Below are 15,276 nucleotides of genomic sequence, written 5' to 3'. Positions count from 1 at the left end.
ACTTTCAACATTTCAAAAATACTTTGTCACTACCATTACTTTCATTTCCGAATATTCCAGTTTTTTTATTTGGCGATTTTAATTTCCCTAATATTAAATGGTCTAGCACTTCGTATACCACTATCAACTCTTCGACAGAATCGTCTAATTTTGTAAATCTTTGTTCCGACTTTTGTTTAACACAAGTAATAACGCAGCCTACGAGGGTCACGTTTTCAACATCCAATGTATTAGACTTGTTGCTAACAACGGCCCCTGATGCTGTTTCCAATATTTCCTATTTATCAGGTACAAGCGTTTCGGGGTTTCTGGAATGGTATTTAAACAGTCTACATCGACTTAGGATTTGCCTTTAGTGTCCTTTTAAAGGTAGCAAGGGCAAGTGACACACAGATGTACCATAAATCTTGGTGCAGGCACTTTTGCGTTAAATGGTCATCTTCAAATGCCCAATAAACGACACCGAAACTCGGAACAATTTTTTCTTTATTGTTAAATCACAGTTGAACTTGGCCACATTTGCTTTTCTTTAAAAAGTGACAAGGAAACATAAATGCAGGGTCCAGTGGCACAGGTTGCTCCATTGCCAATGGAGACATGTATTTTATTGCAATTCACATTCTTCGCCTACGAACCCCCCTTTGACGTGTTGCTATCTAACCGCTATGGCATGACGCAAAAAACATGAGGGATGGTTGATTTCAAACCCAATTTACTAGGCACAGCATGCTCTACCCGTTAATATTGTGGAAGCACGCCTAGAAATCCCACATTCCTACTCCCTACACCTGTGTGCATGCCTACGCATCCAGCGGCTTGAAAGTTAATGGTTAACATGAGACAGGCTTTCACCGTTGCACGTGATTTAACCTCGGCACATGAAAACTAATGCTTCAAAGTAATAATATTGAGAAACTTATTGCCTGGCCATGAAACAAAGGAAACCTGCACGACCTCATAAATATTGCAAGCACAAACAATAAATAGGGCAGTGTGCTGCCATTAAATGCTGCAGGAGAAACAAGGCGCAAGTCTTCATGCCAGTTATGACACAAGACTGGATGCAGGTAAGATTACCCGCTTGGTGAACAGTTCTACAAAGTTCGTTACTTTTGTGGATGCCCATTTTCAGCTTGAATTCTGCCTAAGTACGGGGCACACAAGTGGCACCTTGTAAAACATAAGTGAACTTCCAAGTTCGGCAGCTGTGTACCATAACACTTGGTCATGTACATTTCCTCATAAGGAAATGTTTAACACTACAGTCAAAACCCGTGATAACGAAATCCCGTGACTACGAAATTCTGGCGACAAAGAAATATTGTTGTATCTCCAGCGAATGCCCATAGGATTCAATGCATTTCGTACCTCTCGGCAACGAAATGTCGCTGTACTACAATCTCGCATCAACGAAATTCGCCGGAACGTAACCCCTCATATTACCTACTCGTGCAAGGCTAGCAGGCTCCAGAATTTGCTCAAATGCTATTTTTGCGCTAAAATTGCATAAAATACCACCACATTACAGTTGTGTGGGTGCCGCCATTTTTGTTCACAAAAACAACCAAGTGCCGATAGCGACCGCACCGTAAAGGCGTCATGGCCGCTATCTTGTTCCATGATCGCCCGTTTGAAGTGGCACACATGTTGCTACCAACGTGTGATGGCGCTTTTTGCACACCTAGTGCAGTGCATAGCGAGAATGCAACAAAAACAAGGAATTCCCCATCCCGCCGACGTGGAATTGCTTATGGCGGTTGAGATGGCAGTCACAGCATGGAGGCCACGCATCGGGCCGTGATTGAGCGGTCGTCCGGGAATTGCATTTCTTGCTTCAAGAATGCTCGCTTTGGCGCCACCTGACAGGCGTCGCGTGCGGATTCAATGCCAGACGTAGATTTGCGCTAAGGGGCCGCAATCTCGATCGACTTCCTTCGGGTATATGAGATACGATCGCTTTCACGCTCGGCACCGGATGCGCAGGCGCCTACGGGTGTGCGTTAGAGAAATACTGCTGCAGGCATGCAGCGCTGTTGTTCTGCGTCCGATGCCGAGTTGCGCAAGATCTCGCAAAAGCGATCTTATCTCCGAAAAAAATTGACCGAGAATACTGCTCCACAGCAGTGCTGCCACTGCTGATGAACGCATGAGACGCACTTTGTACTGTCAGCAATGCGGCTCTGTGTACTCGAGAAAGCTTGCCAAAGTAGGCTAACGAAATTTCGACAGTAAAGTTTCGTACTGCGATACATTACTTATCTGTGCTGTCTCATTTTGCAACAACAAAATTCTCGCGGAAGCAAATGTCTTCACGTTCCCCACCGATTTTGTTATTGCGAGGTTCAACTGCACTCGTACGACGGCCACAGCACTTTTATTAAACGTGCCCCACTTATATAGAGGCTTTCTCCAGTATCATGTGGCTAGATTGCCTCGGTGAATATTTTAATCCTATGGCTGAAGCACTGCGCCCTTCTAAAGGCACATTCACAACAACAGGAAAATGTGCATGGTGCAATGCATTATTCTACAATAAAGGAAGCTGGACGTTTTTGTTTTCATGCAACAGACAAGTCTTTCCATTAGTTTCGTGCAACTTCCTGCATGCTGTAGAGTGAAATTGTGCAAGGTGGCTTGTTCAGCCAGGTGCATTTGTGTTAATTTGGTGATTGAATATGGTGTCCTCCTGCTAAACCAAAGTGACCACCAGGGACATCACACACAAGACTCAAGATTATTTCCAGCTACCTGGAGTCCTTTTCTCACGTGCACCAAAATCTTGCCACAGTGCCGTGGTTAGAATGCAGCTGCACTGGCCAGGAGTCACCCACAATAGTAATTGACAGTCCAGCGCATGGCTCTGGATAATCGTCAACCAAGTGGGATTGACTGTTTAATATTCACATCAGCACATACAGCTGTGGACACAACAGGAATCCATCTTCACTCATGCCTGGCATTTCATCAGCCTAGTTTTCTTTCATAGCGTGTGGCAAAGCAGAACTCCAGGAAAGAATGCAAGAAACTCAACAATGGCACTATCTTCGAAGTGATTTTATTGAGGGAGACACTGTCATTATTATGCATTAAGATCAAATCAAGTAACAAAAGATGGGTTAAAAAAATGCAAACACTTTTTTACTGTGGGAAACCGTGCCATTATATGCATGCGGATGTAAACTAAGTAAAGTTACACTGCAAGTTAGTGCTTGTATTTGTCACATGTTTGTCAAGTTATGCAACAGTGTGCCCCATGGAATACTGACTAGCCTGCTTGCATGTCCTTGCTCCTTTCCTCTACACGTCATGATGGCTCGGTGGGTATAGAATTCTGTTGCTGGGATCAACGCCAAGGGTTCCCAATTCGCGGCCACCACAGATGCATTCGAGTAGGGGTAAGAATGCAAAAGCACTCGCACACCACGCTTTGTGTGGGCATGAAGGAACCCCCAAATGGCCAAAAGTAATAAAGAGCTTCCCCCCATTAAGACACTCCTGCATAGTCGACGAGTTGCTGAGAGACATTAAGCATCACTCCATCACCCAACCACTCAATCAGTCTTTAAATACAACTCATGATTAGAAAACTAAATCAGCTTGGCTGCACATAGCACTTCATGTGTTTGCCCTGCCATGTTTGTGCCTTTGCAGCTCTACTTAATGACATGCTACGATTTATAGCAACAGCCGGCTTACTGCAAGACAAGGCTTACATAAAAGAAAATACCAGTGCTCCACAAGTTTTTATATATGTGTACATACACAGGGTGTTTCAGCAAACACTTTCAAAAATCTTTACAGGTTGCCTGTGGCAGGTATCACAATTCTAGTTCATGAGCTGCTCTGCTCGAAGCGGTGGACAATACTTGCACAAAAAATTAAGATGCAAACTAATTATTAAAAATTTACTAATTAAACCTTTAATTAATTACATTATGGCCCATATTGCAATTTACAAATTGTAGCAGTGTACTTCGCAAGGCGGATCCACTTGGAACAAATTTTCAAGATGACACCAGTTTCGAGATATAAATTCCCGAACTTTGTGGATAAATGCATTGACGTTCCAGTTAATTTGTTAACAACACGTCGTTTTATGCACTGAAGCACACAAGTAACTGGAACACTAATGCATTTTTCCGCAAAGTTCGGGAATTTACATCTCGAAACTGGTCTCGTCCTGAGAATTCATTCCAAGTGGATCCACCTTGCGAAGTACACTGCTAGAATTTGTAAATTGCAATATGGGTCATAAGATAATTAGCAAAAAGTTAATTAGTGAATTATTGTTAATCAGTCAATTTGTCCGCTGTTTCGAGTAGGCCAGCTCATCAACTAGAATTGAGCTATCTGCCACAGGCAACCTTCAAAAATTTTTGAAAGTGCTCGCTGACACGCCCTGCATAAGTGGCCATTGACCAACTAGTTTCCTGATTATATATATATATAAAATCTGGAAACAAGAAGTTGGTCAATGGCCACTTATACTACGCCAACACTGCCGGCAGTTGTTTTATGCCCAGAACTCCTCTTTTTGTCAGGAAAGAATAGGCCAACAATTTGACAGTAGCTTGTCCTTCTCTAACCCGTGCTGCTATTTTCTGGTTTACACCCCTCACTTTGTCTTTCATTCACACTAAATGTGTACACACTGCAGGCAGAAAGTGCATGTGCATTCACATTCACATGGCCACTTACACGCACATTTACCATGAAGTCATTAAAACCTGAGAGAATCTAGTTTCAAAAGTAAACACTTTTCACACAAGTGACACTCGTTGACCAACTGAACCCTTCAAAACCCAGCATGCAGATAAGCTAACTTGAAGACAAGCCTGCTGAGGGGAGGTAGAGAAAGCAGTGAGCTAACCCCCGCTGTGAGTTGACCAATTTTCTTGTAACAAAAAACCTTCATATCTGCTAAAGTGTGCGTATTTTCAGCCCCTACTTGTATTTGCCACTGAACATGACGTGCACACTGGCTGCACATCGGTAGTGTAGGTCCACAGTTGGAAATGCACACTCGCAGCTGGTGGTCCACTGCAGCACATGGCGCCTGTGTCGTCGCTTCCTCTTCAGTGCTGCTGTAGAAAGATGAGGTATTCCATCTGCAGCGACTGTGGAATGCCTGTTTGGCGGATGGCCTCGGGCGACACAATGCAGCGCCGGATCTCTTGGAAACAGTTTTCCTTCAGTGAGTAGACTGCATTAGAAAAGAGAGTCTCATGTGGACAAAAAATAAACAAAGAAAGAGAACACTGCCACACTACTGGTTCCTTTTAATGCGCATCTGCTGTAAAGGCTGCCTTCACAATGTGCCAGGCTGACGCCGCAAAGGCTCTAGGTCCAGAGAAAGGGAGTTTATGAGTGCTCCTAATACAATTTGGCAGTGTGGAGCTCAGCTTACAAAAAGCAAACACTGCAGAACACTGCATCGGCGAGCTTTATACACAGGCGCCATAAAGTGATGTGGTAGAAATCAAGGGAAAAGAAAAAGTATAAACAAATTTGAAGCATGTACATCGCATGACACATGTTTAAAGCCGTGAAAATATGCGCAAGTTAGCAAGGGAAAAAATATGATGCGTAGGCTACACAAATATACTGACATTCTTAATTCAAGATTCTCTGAATACCTTTTTGGGAACACTATTAGTGAAATCAATCAATCAATCAATAGCAAATCTTTCCTCGCATGTAGCAACAAAAATGAGCACTTAGCAAGTAGCAGCAGCAGCTGCATAACACTGACTGTTGCTTCAAGTTGATACTTCAACAAAATGACTGTTCATATGTGCTATATTGTAAGCAGTGCACTCTTAACCATTTTCAAAACGGCCCTTTGGTGCAGCTAAAAATACCCTATCTTACCCTGCGTGGACTTCACAAAGACCCTACCCCTCTTTTACCCAATGTACCAATTTTGTGTTCGAATAGTTACATTATTTAAGTCAGAAGAATGTTAATAATTAAACCAAAACGAGCAATTTTTCTAAATAAGTTTATGTAAGTTACGTCACATGTGCATATGCCAAGCAATCTTTGATAGCTCAAACTGAATTTTTGAAGAAGCCGCTGCAATGTCACAAAGATAATGTTTTGAAGATTGTAATACATCAATAAAAACAAATAATATTTTTGTACTGTAACAAAGGGTGAGGCTCAATAGGCGATTTATTGCACTTTATTCCTAACATTCTGCTGTCTTGCACAGCTAAAAAAAAATGAACAAACAAAAGCAAAGACATCTGTTTCAGCTCTGTCAACACACCCAGTGCCTCTTCAGTACATTTCCTTTTGATCATTATGTCATTCTTCAATGGTCATATTTACAATGTTCTGGCCAATCGCTGCTAAAGCTGACTTTATTATGAGAACGGCACTCGGGTTTTCAGCTCCACGTCTATTCCACTTTTCTTTTTTACATTAGCCATACTAGAGAAGATCCTCTGCGTTAGGCTGTGATAAAGATAATATGAGCTGGGCCAACCTTGAGATATTCTTGAATTCTTGCATGCCATTCACCATATCTTGTCCTCACTCATCCGTATCTTTTCCTATTATCACATAAATTTCCAAGTCAATCAGCAAAAAACGTATACCGTGACAAGTATGCCACATCCATGATTTGACTGTGTACAGCTGGCTAGATTTTGTTACTTTGACTTTCCAGAGCTTACTACTTCCAGACCCCATCAAAATGCCGAGGCTTACAAAATTGCCTTACATTTTGCTGAAAATTTGCTGGATGGTCCTAACTTCGTACCAGGCAGCCAAATGCTGAATATAACCTGCAGTAGGGTACTTACTTTATAGTTGGCAATCACGGGTATATGGGTCCGAGGATCTGTCAGTGTCACAGCGAGCCGTTACTCAAGGAAATAATGAAACAAAAAGAAAAATTAAACGCAACTGGCATTTTCTCTGGCCGCAACTTGTTCCAGGTGCATACAGACCAGCTGACCCCGAACTGAATCCCTTTCCTGCTCCCGGGATCAGTCTAAACGAAGCAGGTTGAACTAACGAAGCTACAACGATGCGCGTGACTGTTGAATAGACGGTGACAACTGAATGCATCTCGAGTTAATCGCGTGGGCACCAAATTGATGAGGAAACTGGCCTTCACATCCCGGGTGACGCCGATAACTACCACCATCCAAAGGAGTGAAAAAGGCAGCAAAATACTGATTGCCGAATAGATGTCAAGTCTCAACATTGATTTGGTGGCGCTTTAGGAATGTGTGTGAGAAGTGGTGGCATGGGTGGGGAGGGGGGCGAGGGGGGGGGTGGCCCGGGCCCCCCAGGGCCCCCCCCCTTGGGTACGTGCCTGACACACAGGTAGCCTTTTCTGCACTGAATCTGAACCCATTTTCGTCTGCCTATTTGGCGAGCCGATTAACACTTAACTGTATCTGGCATTCACATATGGACAGGTTGCAAGATTTAAAGCTGATTTGGATGTCGTCCACATAGACAGAATAAGATACCATGGATGATATAACAGAGCAGAGAGAGTTCATTTTAATTATACAACGTGTGCAACTTACCACTCCTCCCTGTCGTACACCGTTACTTGAACAAAGGTGCACGATAGTACATTGCCAATTCTTATGCGGAACTTCCTTTCAGATAGGTAAAAAAATCTTGCAAAATGTTCAGCATACTACCACAAATTCCATAGGACGACAGGTCTTGCAGAATACCATATCGCCAGGCAGTATCATATGCCTTCTCAGATCAAAGAACACAGGTAGACAGTATTGGCTGTGTACAAATACATCACGTATATGACTCAAGCAGAACAAGATTATCAGTTTTAGACATCACTCTTCAAAAGCCAGATGGGTGAGGGCCCAATATACCATCATATCCCAAAAAATAAATTAGACGACAGTTATTCATTCTTTCAAATACCTTAAGTAAACAGCTAGTGAGTGCAGCTGGTCTGTAACTGTTAACTAAGGAAGGGTCTTTGCAGTGTTTTAGTATTGGCAGGGCTATTGCCTCCTTCCAACATGAAGTTATATGACCAGTTGCAAAGATCTTATTGTAAAGACCTAAGATGCAGTTTAGGGTCTCACAAGGCAGATTGCTGATTATTTCATATGCTATTGTGTCAGAACCTGGAGCCGAGCTGCCACAAGAGCGTAGGGCAAGCTTGAGTTCATGGAACATTAGTGGTTTGTTGCATTCTTCTGATGAAAACTTGTTTGGATGCAGAGGAATATTTTCAGCTATTCTTTTATGGTGTAAGAACTTTTCGGAATAATTTTCCGAGCATGATACCCTCTCGAAGTGCTCACCAAAAGTGTTCGCTTGATCTTCTATTGTATCAACAGGGCCAGTGACGGGAGGAAAAGGATTTGGACATCGTCCTTTTAGTTTACGTACCTTATTATATACTTTGCTAACATCTGTGTATGAGTTCATTGAGGACACGTAACATGTCAAGCTTTCTCTTTTGGACATTTGGTGGATACGACAGCCATTTGCTTTGCACCGCTTAAAATTTATTAGATTTTCTGTTGTTGGGTAGCGTGAAAAGCTGCTCCCCGCTTTGTTCTGGCGTTTTTTTGCAATTTCACAGTCTTTGTTCCACCACAGTTTTGGATTAACTTTATCTGTGCAGGACTCGGGTATGCAGTTTTGAGCAGAACAGAGGAGGATATGTTCAGTGATGTAGCTTGCCAGTTCCTCTGCACCTAGGTGGTCCACATCTTCCACGCACAGTTTACATAGGTATCTAAATTTCGAGCCCCCAGTCTGCACAATAAAGTCTCCGTTTCTGGGGGCAAGCTGGTCCATCATGCCACTCTGTTGTTTCTAGGAGTGTTCGGAAGTGATCACTCCTATATGGATTACTTATAACTCTCCATTCCAGGTATGGAAGAAATGATGCTGACCCTATGTCTAAATCTATACATGAATATGTGTTGTGTGTAGAACAGTAAAAAGTTGACTCTGTTTTATTAAATAGACAGGCTCCAGATGAAAGAAGGAACTTTTCTATTGCCCGTCCTCTCGCATCACATCTTGAGTCACCCCATAATGTGCTGTGAGCATTAAAATCTCCGTTTATTATATATATATCGTTCAGCAAGCTGGTCAATCAGCTTTTCAAATTCTGCTGCATCAAACCATTCATTAGGCGATAAATATACGGAGCAAATAGTTATAAGTTGATTGAACAATATAGCCCGAACAGCCAGTGCCTCAAATGAACTCTGGAGCGATACATGCTGGCATGCTACTGACTTTTGGGCTATAATTGCCACACTGCCTGAAGAAGAATTACCATTGTTTTGATCTTTGTGGAAAACTATGTACTGCCTTAAGAAGTTCTTGTGCGTGAACTTTAAATGTGTTTTTTGAACACAGAACAGTCATGGCTGATATTCCTTTAGTAGATCTTTGACATCATCTAGATTGTGAAATAGGCTCCTGGCATTCCACTGAATTATTTGTGTAGCCATATTGAAGAAGATTTTTGTTGTCTGTGTTCAAGAGCATGTGGTAAGGATAGATAAATATGTATACAAGAATGGTAACCGTTTAGGTTACTGGTCCCTTTTTCAGAGCAGTTACAGGAATTTTATCCCTCCTAGCGCACTCCTGAGAGCGCTGATCTTTCAGCGTCAATGACACCGGGGTTCTTGGATCGACCTCCATAACCTTCTCTAAGCGCTGGAGGATCGAGAACTAGGCGCTGAAACTCCCGTCCCAGGCCGTGGTGCTCGATTTAACTTTGGGACCTGCGAAACCGAGGTCTGCAGGCCCACCTTCGGTGATGATGGAGCAGCACTTGCTGCTGCCACCAGGGGGGCAGGCGGAGTGATTAGCGGACCACTATCAGTGACCACAGTAGACTCCCGAGTCATTCGTAACGGTGCCCCCCGTGGCGCCACTTCGAAAAAGCTGGTATGATCCAAGTACAAAAGACGTTTCCTTGCTTCGTGAAGTGTTATATTTTTTTTTACCTTTACTGCAATGATTTCTTTTTCTTTCTTCCATTTAGGGCATGTCCTGGAGTAGGCTGGATGGCTTCCTTCACAATTCACACAATGTGGAGATGAGTCGCAACTGTCTGATGGATGATCATTCCAGCTGCATTTCGCACAAGTCTGCCTTCCTCTGCATGTCTGACATTCGTGCCCATACCTCTGGCACTTAAAGCACCCTCGAGGATTTGGGATGTATGGCCTCACATGTACTTTGATGTAGCCTGCATCCAGTGCACTAGGCAACACACTGGTACCAAAGGTTAGTACAACGTGCTTTGTTCAAAGTTGTTCATTATTCCTGCAGATTAGAATCCTTTCTACCTTGATTACATTTTGATCCTGAAAACCTTCAAGCAGTTCTTCGTCACCAAGGTCCAAGAAGTCGTCTTCCAAGATTACTCCATGGCTCATGTTCATGGTTCGATGCGCCGACACAGTGACTGGTACATCGCCAATGCATTTCAAGTCATTCATTTTCTCATATTGAGTTTTGTCCTTCAATTCAAGGAGCAGGCCTCCATTGCTCATCTTTGTGGCTTGTAGACAGGCAAGGCATTTTGCCACCAAGAATGGGGAGAATTTATGCATGCTCGTGTTGCCTTCACAGTGGATTACATGGTACTTAGGGAAGTGTTTTTCATTGTTTTTCAAAAATAATTGGAAAGCTGCATCGGTGTGCCCTTTTTTTTTTTTTGAGGGCGATCAAGGGAAAGCAGTTTACTGGAAGCCATAATATAGGAATCATGCGTTCGGCAGCAGCACCAACCATGCACCACCAAGCCCAACATGGGGACGGAGCAAATCTTACGAGTAAGGCAAGCCCTCACCAGTTGTACAGTGATATTATAACCCAATCTGGAGTACCCAAGGTTAGCGACCCACACAAGGTTAAGCCTCGCTGCCTGGAAAGTCGGAAGTAAATAGAAGAGAGGAGAAGACAGGAAAGACTGAAAGGGAGAGAGAAAGACACAGATTGGAGAGGGGGTCAGGAAAAGGCAACTACCGATTTCCCCTGGGTGGGTCAGTCCAGGGGTGCCATCTACGTGAAGCAGAGGAGAAAGAGGTGTGTTGCCTCTGCCGAGGAGCCGTAAAAGTCCCAACACCCGGCATCGGCTCAACCCTCAGGATCCACTTTTCCCCGACCACGGCTAAGCCGCGCACGGTTATACACGGGAGGATCCAACCCTCATGTGCTCGGGCACGTGGTGTCACAACACACCAAACGCCTGCTCACACAGATGCCCTGGCAGGAACTCAAGGGAAATGCAAGTGGATGAAGAAGAGCTTGCTGCCAGTGGGCATCAAACCAACAACCTCCCCATTAGAATTCGTGCGCTGCTCTACAAAATGTGCTATGGCGGCAGCTGCTGTTTTCTATCCACATTTTTGGGCATTTACGTATGTTAAAAGATCTCCCTTGGGGGAGTGCTTGCCAGCGCCACTCAAGGCCACAACAGCAGATGTGGAACGTCCTTTTGACCGTTGGCATCGCATAGTACGTGAACTTCAACAATTGGCAGTACAGCACCGGCGTAATGCAGAGACTGCACGTACGGCTCCCACCGGTGTTATGGTCGACCTGTGGGCTTCCCCACGTCGACGACACGCTTTCCCCCGAGCTGACATAAAAGAATGCAAGACAAACCAACAAAGCAAGAAGGCACCCTCCCACTCTCCGAGCTGATGCGGAAGGATGTAGGACAAACCAAAATGGCAACAAGGTGCCCCCCCCCCCTCCCTGCCCCACTCTCCACAAGCTGACATAGAAGGGTGGACGACGAAAAGCACTACAACTCCACAAGCTCCAGAAGAAGACGGCGAGGACAACGGGACCGTCAGTGGTTAATAAGGGCCGGGATGGCCCATGTGTTAGAGAGACCTCTCGAGACTTAGATGAGAGTCACATCCATGTACCTATGAAGTGAATACAACCTTTTTTACTTTCTTTTCATCCTCACTATGCCCGGCTTCGTCGTCGTTTCCCGATTCCTGCAGTGAAGGCTCACCTCACCCCGTCAAGACCATATCAACTGGTAGGCAGCAATGGAATACTTCACCCTTCGTCCTGGCTTCAGCAGAATAGTGAGCGCTTGACTTTCTGTGAGAATTTGCCAAGTTTTAGCTCGTGTGTTGTCTAAAACTGCAAATTAGTTTCTGTATGTGCAGGTTCCTGTCGAAAGCTTCCTCACGTCACAGCAGAGTAAGGAGGTCCACGTTCGGGATTGACCATGGATTTAACCCTTTCGCTGTCACGGACGTACCAGTACGTCTTCACGCTTCCCCTCAACAGTGTCACTGACGTACCGGTACGTTCTCTATCGAGCGTTCAAAATTTCGCACCTGAGCGCAAAGCTGGCGCTCCTGGACTCGCCGCACCATCTGTTGAATCTTTGAACAAATTCGTATTTTTGTCCCACACTGTGTTGGTGCATGCATTGAAGAGTACGGTGCGACTGCGACTGCCACTCACCCCTCTCTCTTTGCTGGGTGGCGTGTTCGCTGGATCATGCGTCGCGTGCATGTCGTTATGGGTTCAAGGGTTGTTCTGCCATTTCTGCTGGTTTGAAGGTTTTTATTTTTCTTCTGTTGGTGCGTCTGCTACAGCGCGTCAAGTTCAGGGGCACGCGCCCTTGCCTCCCTGAAAAGAGACCAACACATGACTTGATTGCTGCTTTCGCTCTCTCGCCACACCCTCACTTCCAACTTGCAGCAGTAAACGTAAAGCCCCTCGAACTTTGTTTTAGCCTTTTTCCATCTCCCTCTGTCTTCTTGATCACACATCCCATTTCTCTCCATTGTGCGGGCGACTGAAAGCGCATCCTCCCTGCGCGCGGTTACTTTCGGATGGCTGAGCGCATGGGACCTTCGTCTGCTCATTGGAGCGGTGGCTCTTCCGATTCAGAATACGAGCCAAGCTCAGATTCGGACTCGGACAGCGTCTCATGCGAGGAAGAGGTGAGTTCCGCATCGTCAGATTCGGATGTTGAATGGTTATAGTCAGGCTGATGATGATGATGTTTACTAACAACAGCTGCAGAACACCGAAATCTGCATATTCCATTGACTATGTCATTTGTATACCAATCATAATCAAAAATAAATTGCTACGTTCATTCCCTGTTATTCTCGTTTCCTGCAACCAAGCCGACACTGGGGGTGTGTCACGGCCAGAAAGGTCCGACAGCAAAAGGATTAAGCAAATGGAGAAAGCCAGAGTTGTCATTAATTTGTGAAGAGCTGGGAATTGAGGTCGGGAAAAGTAAGAGAAAGCCGCAGCTTACTGAGACGATTGAGAAGTGCAGGGCTCTTCAGGACGAAATTTCAGAAGTATAGGAAGAGATACAGAAACAAGTTGAGAAAGCTGAACAAAAAGCTGCAGAGGAAAGGCAAATCGCTGCACAAGAAAGAGAGTTCACGAAATAAGGCAGCGGGATCTCGCCATGCAATCGGCAAATAACATCTCTATAAATGAAAGACGTTCAGGTGAAGCAGGAATAAAAATAAGGGACCTCATGCCGTCATTCAAGGTAAACGATGACGTGGATTATTTCTCACTACTTTTGAATGAGCCTGCGAGAAAAATGAGTTGGCTCTAGAGAGTTGGTCACAACAGATTCCGACCATTCTTCCAACGTAAAGATTGAAGGGCCGTTTGCAGTATTGCTGACTGAAGCAGCAGCATTGCCGAATCTGTCAAAACACTATCCCTAATTATCTTCATATCACTCGGAGGTGCTGATGAAGAAGAGGGGCCTGAGTTTTGGTGACCATGCTGTCCAAGCTCTCAAACGTTCCAAGTGTCAAGAGATTGTGGCAGAGATAAATCACTCCAACGAAGCCAAAATTATGCCTCATGACAGTGACTTTCAAGAAGCACAGCCCATATTTATTGAAATGAGTGAAAGAGGCGCTGACGAGGAGGCAACCAGGTCAGTGGGAATGCCACAGCAAGGACTGGCAGAGGAATTGGAGACTAATTTGTCACTAAAATGTTCAGAAAGCTCTTCAGACTTACCGAAGTGATCAAGGGGATCGCAACGGAAAAGGGGAGTGATTACGTCGTGCAGGTAGAAACCAGGACAATCTCGAAGGACGTTCCTTGCGGAGGCGAGACCAGTTTAAACAGTCCCAAAAGGTTCAAGGAGGCGCTAAAGAACTCTCTCATACCTCCGTACTTGGGCAACTTTCCCAAATCGTCAAAAGGAGAGGAGAACACCAGGGCGGTCCAGCAAGGAAGAAACCCAACGCTCTGGAACTTCAGAGGTGCATTAGGCGACCACCTGGCATGGCAAAAATTTGTTAAACAGCGCAAAATCAAGCGAACCATGTATTCGGCTCAGCACAGAACAGAAAAGTCGCCACACTGCAACCCGTAAGACAAGCGAACAGGCCATCATACAGAACTTCAAAGGGCTCGCTGTGGAGGGTAAGATCATGATGATATGTGGTTTTTAATGGCGCAAGGGCCAGTTATGGCCAAAGAGCGCCATGACAAATGGTAATTTAAGGGATGTATTGTGGATGGCATGGGCAGTGAATTTATCATGGTAGGTGTGACATGGCTGTATAAGGGCCTAAAAATTGTCGCTGTATATGGCGTGAAATATATAGGTATGTACTAAAACAATGACACTGATAAGTTAGGGATGTGGATAATGGCAATCGTGTTTTGGTAAAAACATACCAAAATGAAAATGAGACAATTTAAAACAGAGCATCAAGACAGCCCTGATTAACAGCCCTTGTATACAAGGGCTGTTAATCACGTGTTAAAATTTCGTGGCCAAATTATTTTGAGGGTGTCGGTTTCGGCTAAAAAATCTAAAACTATTTGCAGATTAAAAAGTGGTTCATCGCTAAGAAAAAATGCAGGATGAAGAGGTATATTTTCCCGATACGCAGAAAGGAAATACTTTTTCCTATGTTTCTATTGCAGGGCACTGGATAAGAATGAATGGTTGATGTTTAATGGTGCAAGGGCTAGTTATGGCCAAAGAGAGCCATGCTAGTGTTAATGAGTTTGCAGTGGACTGATGGGTGCCGTGAAGTTTATGTGCATGGGTGTAAAGGGGTCTAAAAGAGTTGATGTATATTCCATAAAATCTATGTGTAATAAAATTATGGGAATGACTATTGACATGTACTATGAACATTAAAATGCATTGAGAAAGAATGATGCAATATATAAAATACGTGAGATGCTAAAATTGTCTAGAGCATTACTGCCTCACCAGAGCCCTTAAAACCCAAGGGCCTAGAGGCATGTGCTATACAA

The 15,276-nt window shown here is 44.3% G+C and overlaps 1 protein-coding gene across 1 annotated transcript in view; it reads right to left on the bottom strand.

Annotated features, from left to right (window-relative positions):
• Positions 1–3,033: 3,033 nt before the first annotated feature.
• Positions 3,034–15,276, bottom strand: part of LOC135909818 (von Hippel-Lindau disease tumor suppressor-like) — a 48,832-nt gene continuing 36,589 nt past the window's right edge. The window contains exon 4 of the mRNA XM_065441870.1: positions 3,034–5,203. Within this exon, the coding sequence (XP_065297942.1) occupies positions 5,076–5,203 (128 nt within the window). The 3' untranslated portion in view covers positions 3,034–5,075. The remainder of the gene's footprint in view (positions 5,204–15,276) is intronic.

This window comes from Dermacentor albipictus, unplaced genomic scaffold (assembly GCF_038994185.2).
Source record: "Dermacentor albipictus isolate Rhodes 1998 colony unplaced genomic scaffold, USDA_Dalb.pri_finalv2 scaffold_30, whole genome shotgun sequence".
Classification (NCBI taxonomy): domain Eukaryota; kingdom Metazoa; phylum Arthropoda; class Arachnida; order Ixodida; family Ixodidae; genus Dermacentor; species Dermacentor albipictus.
Note: the sequence above shows the minus strand (reverse complement) of the source record. Positions and strands in the feature narration are given on the sequence as shown.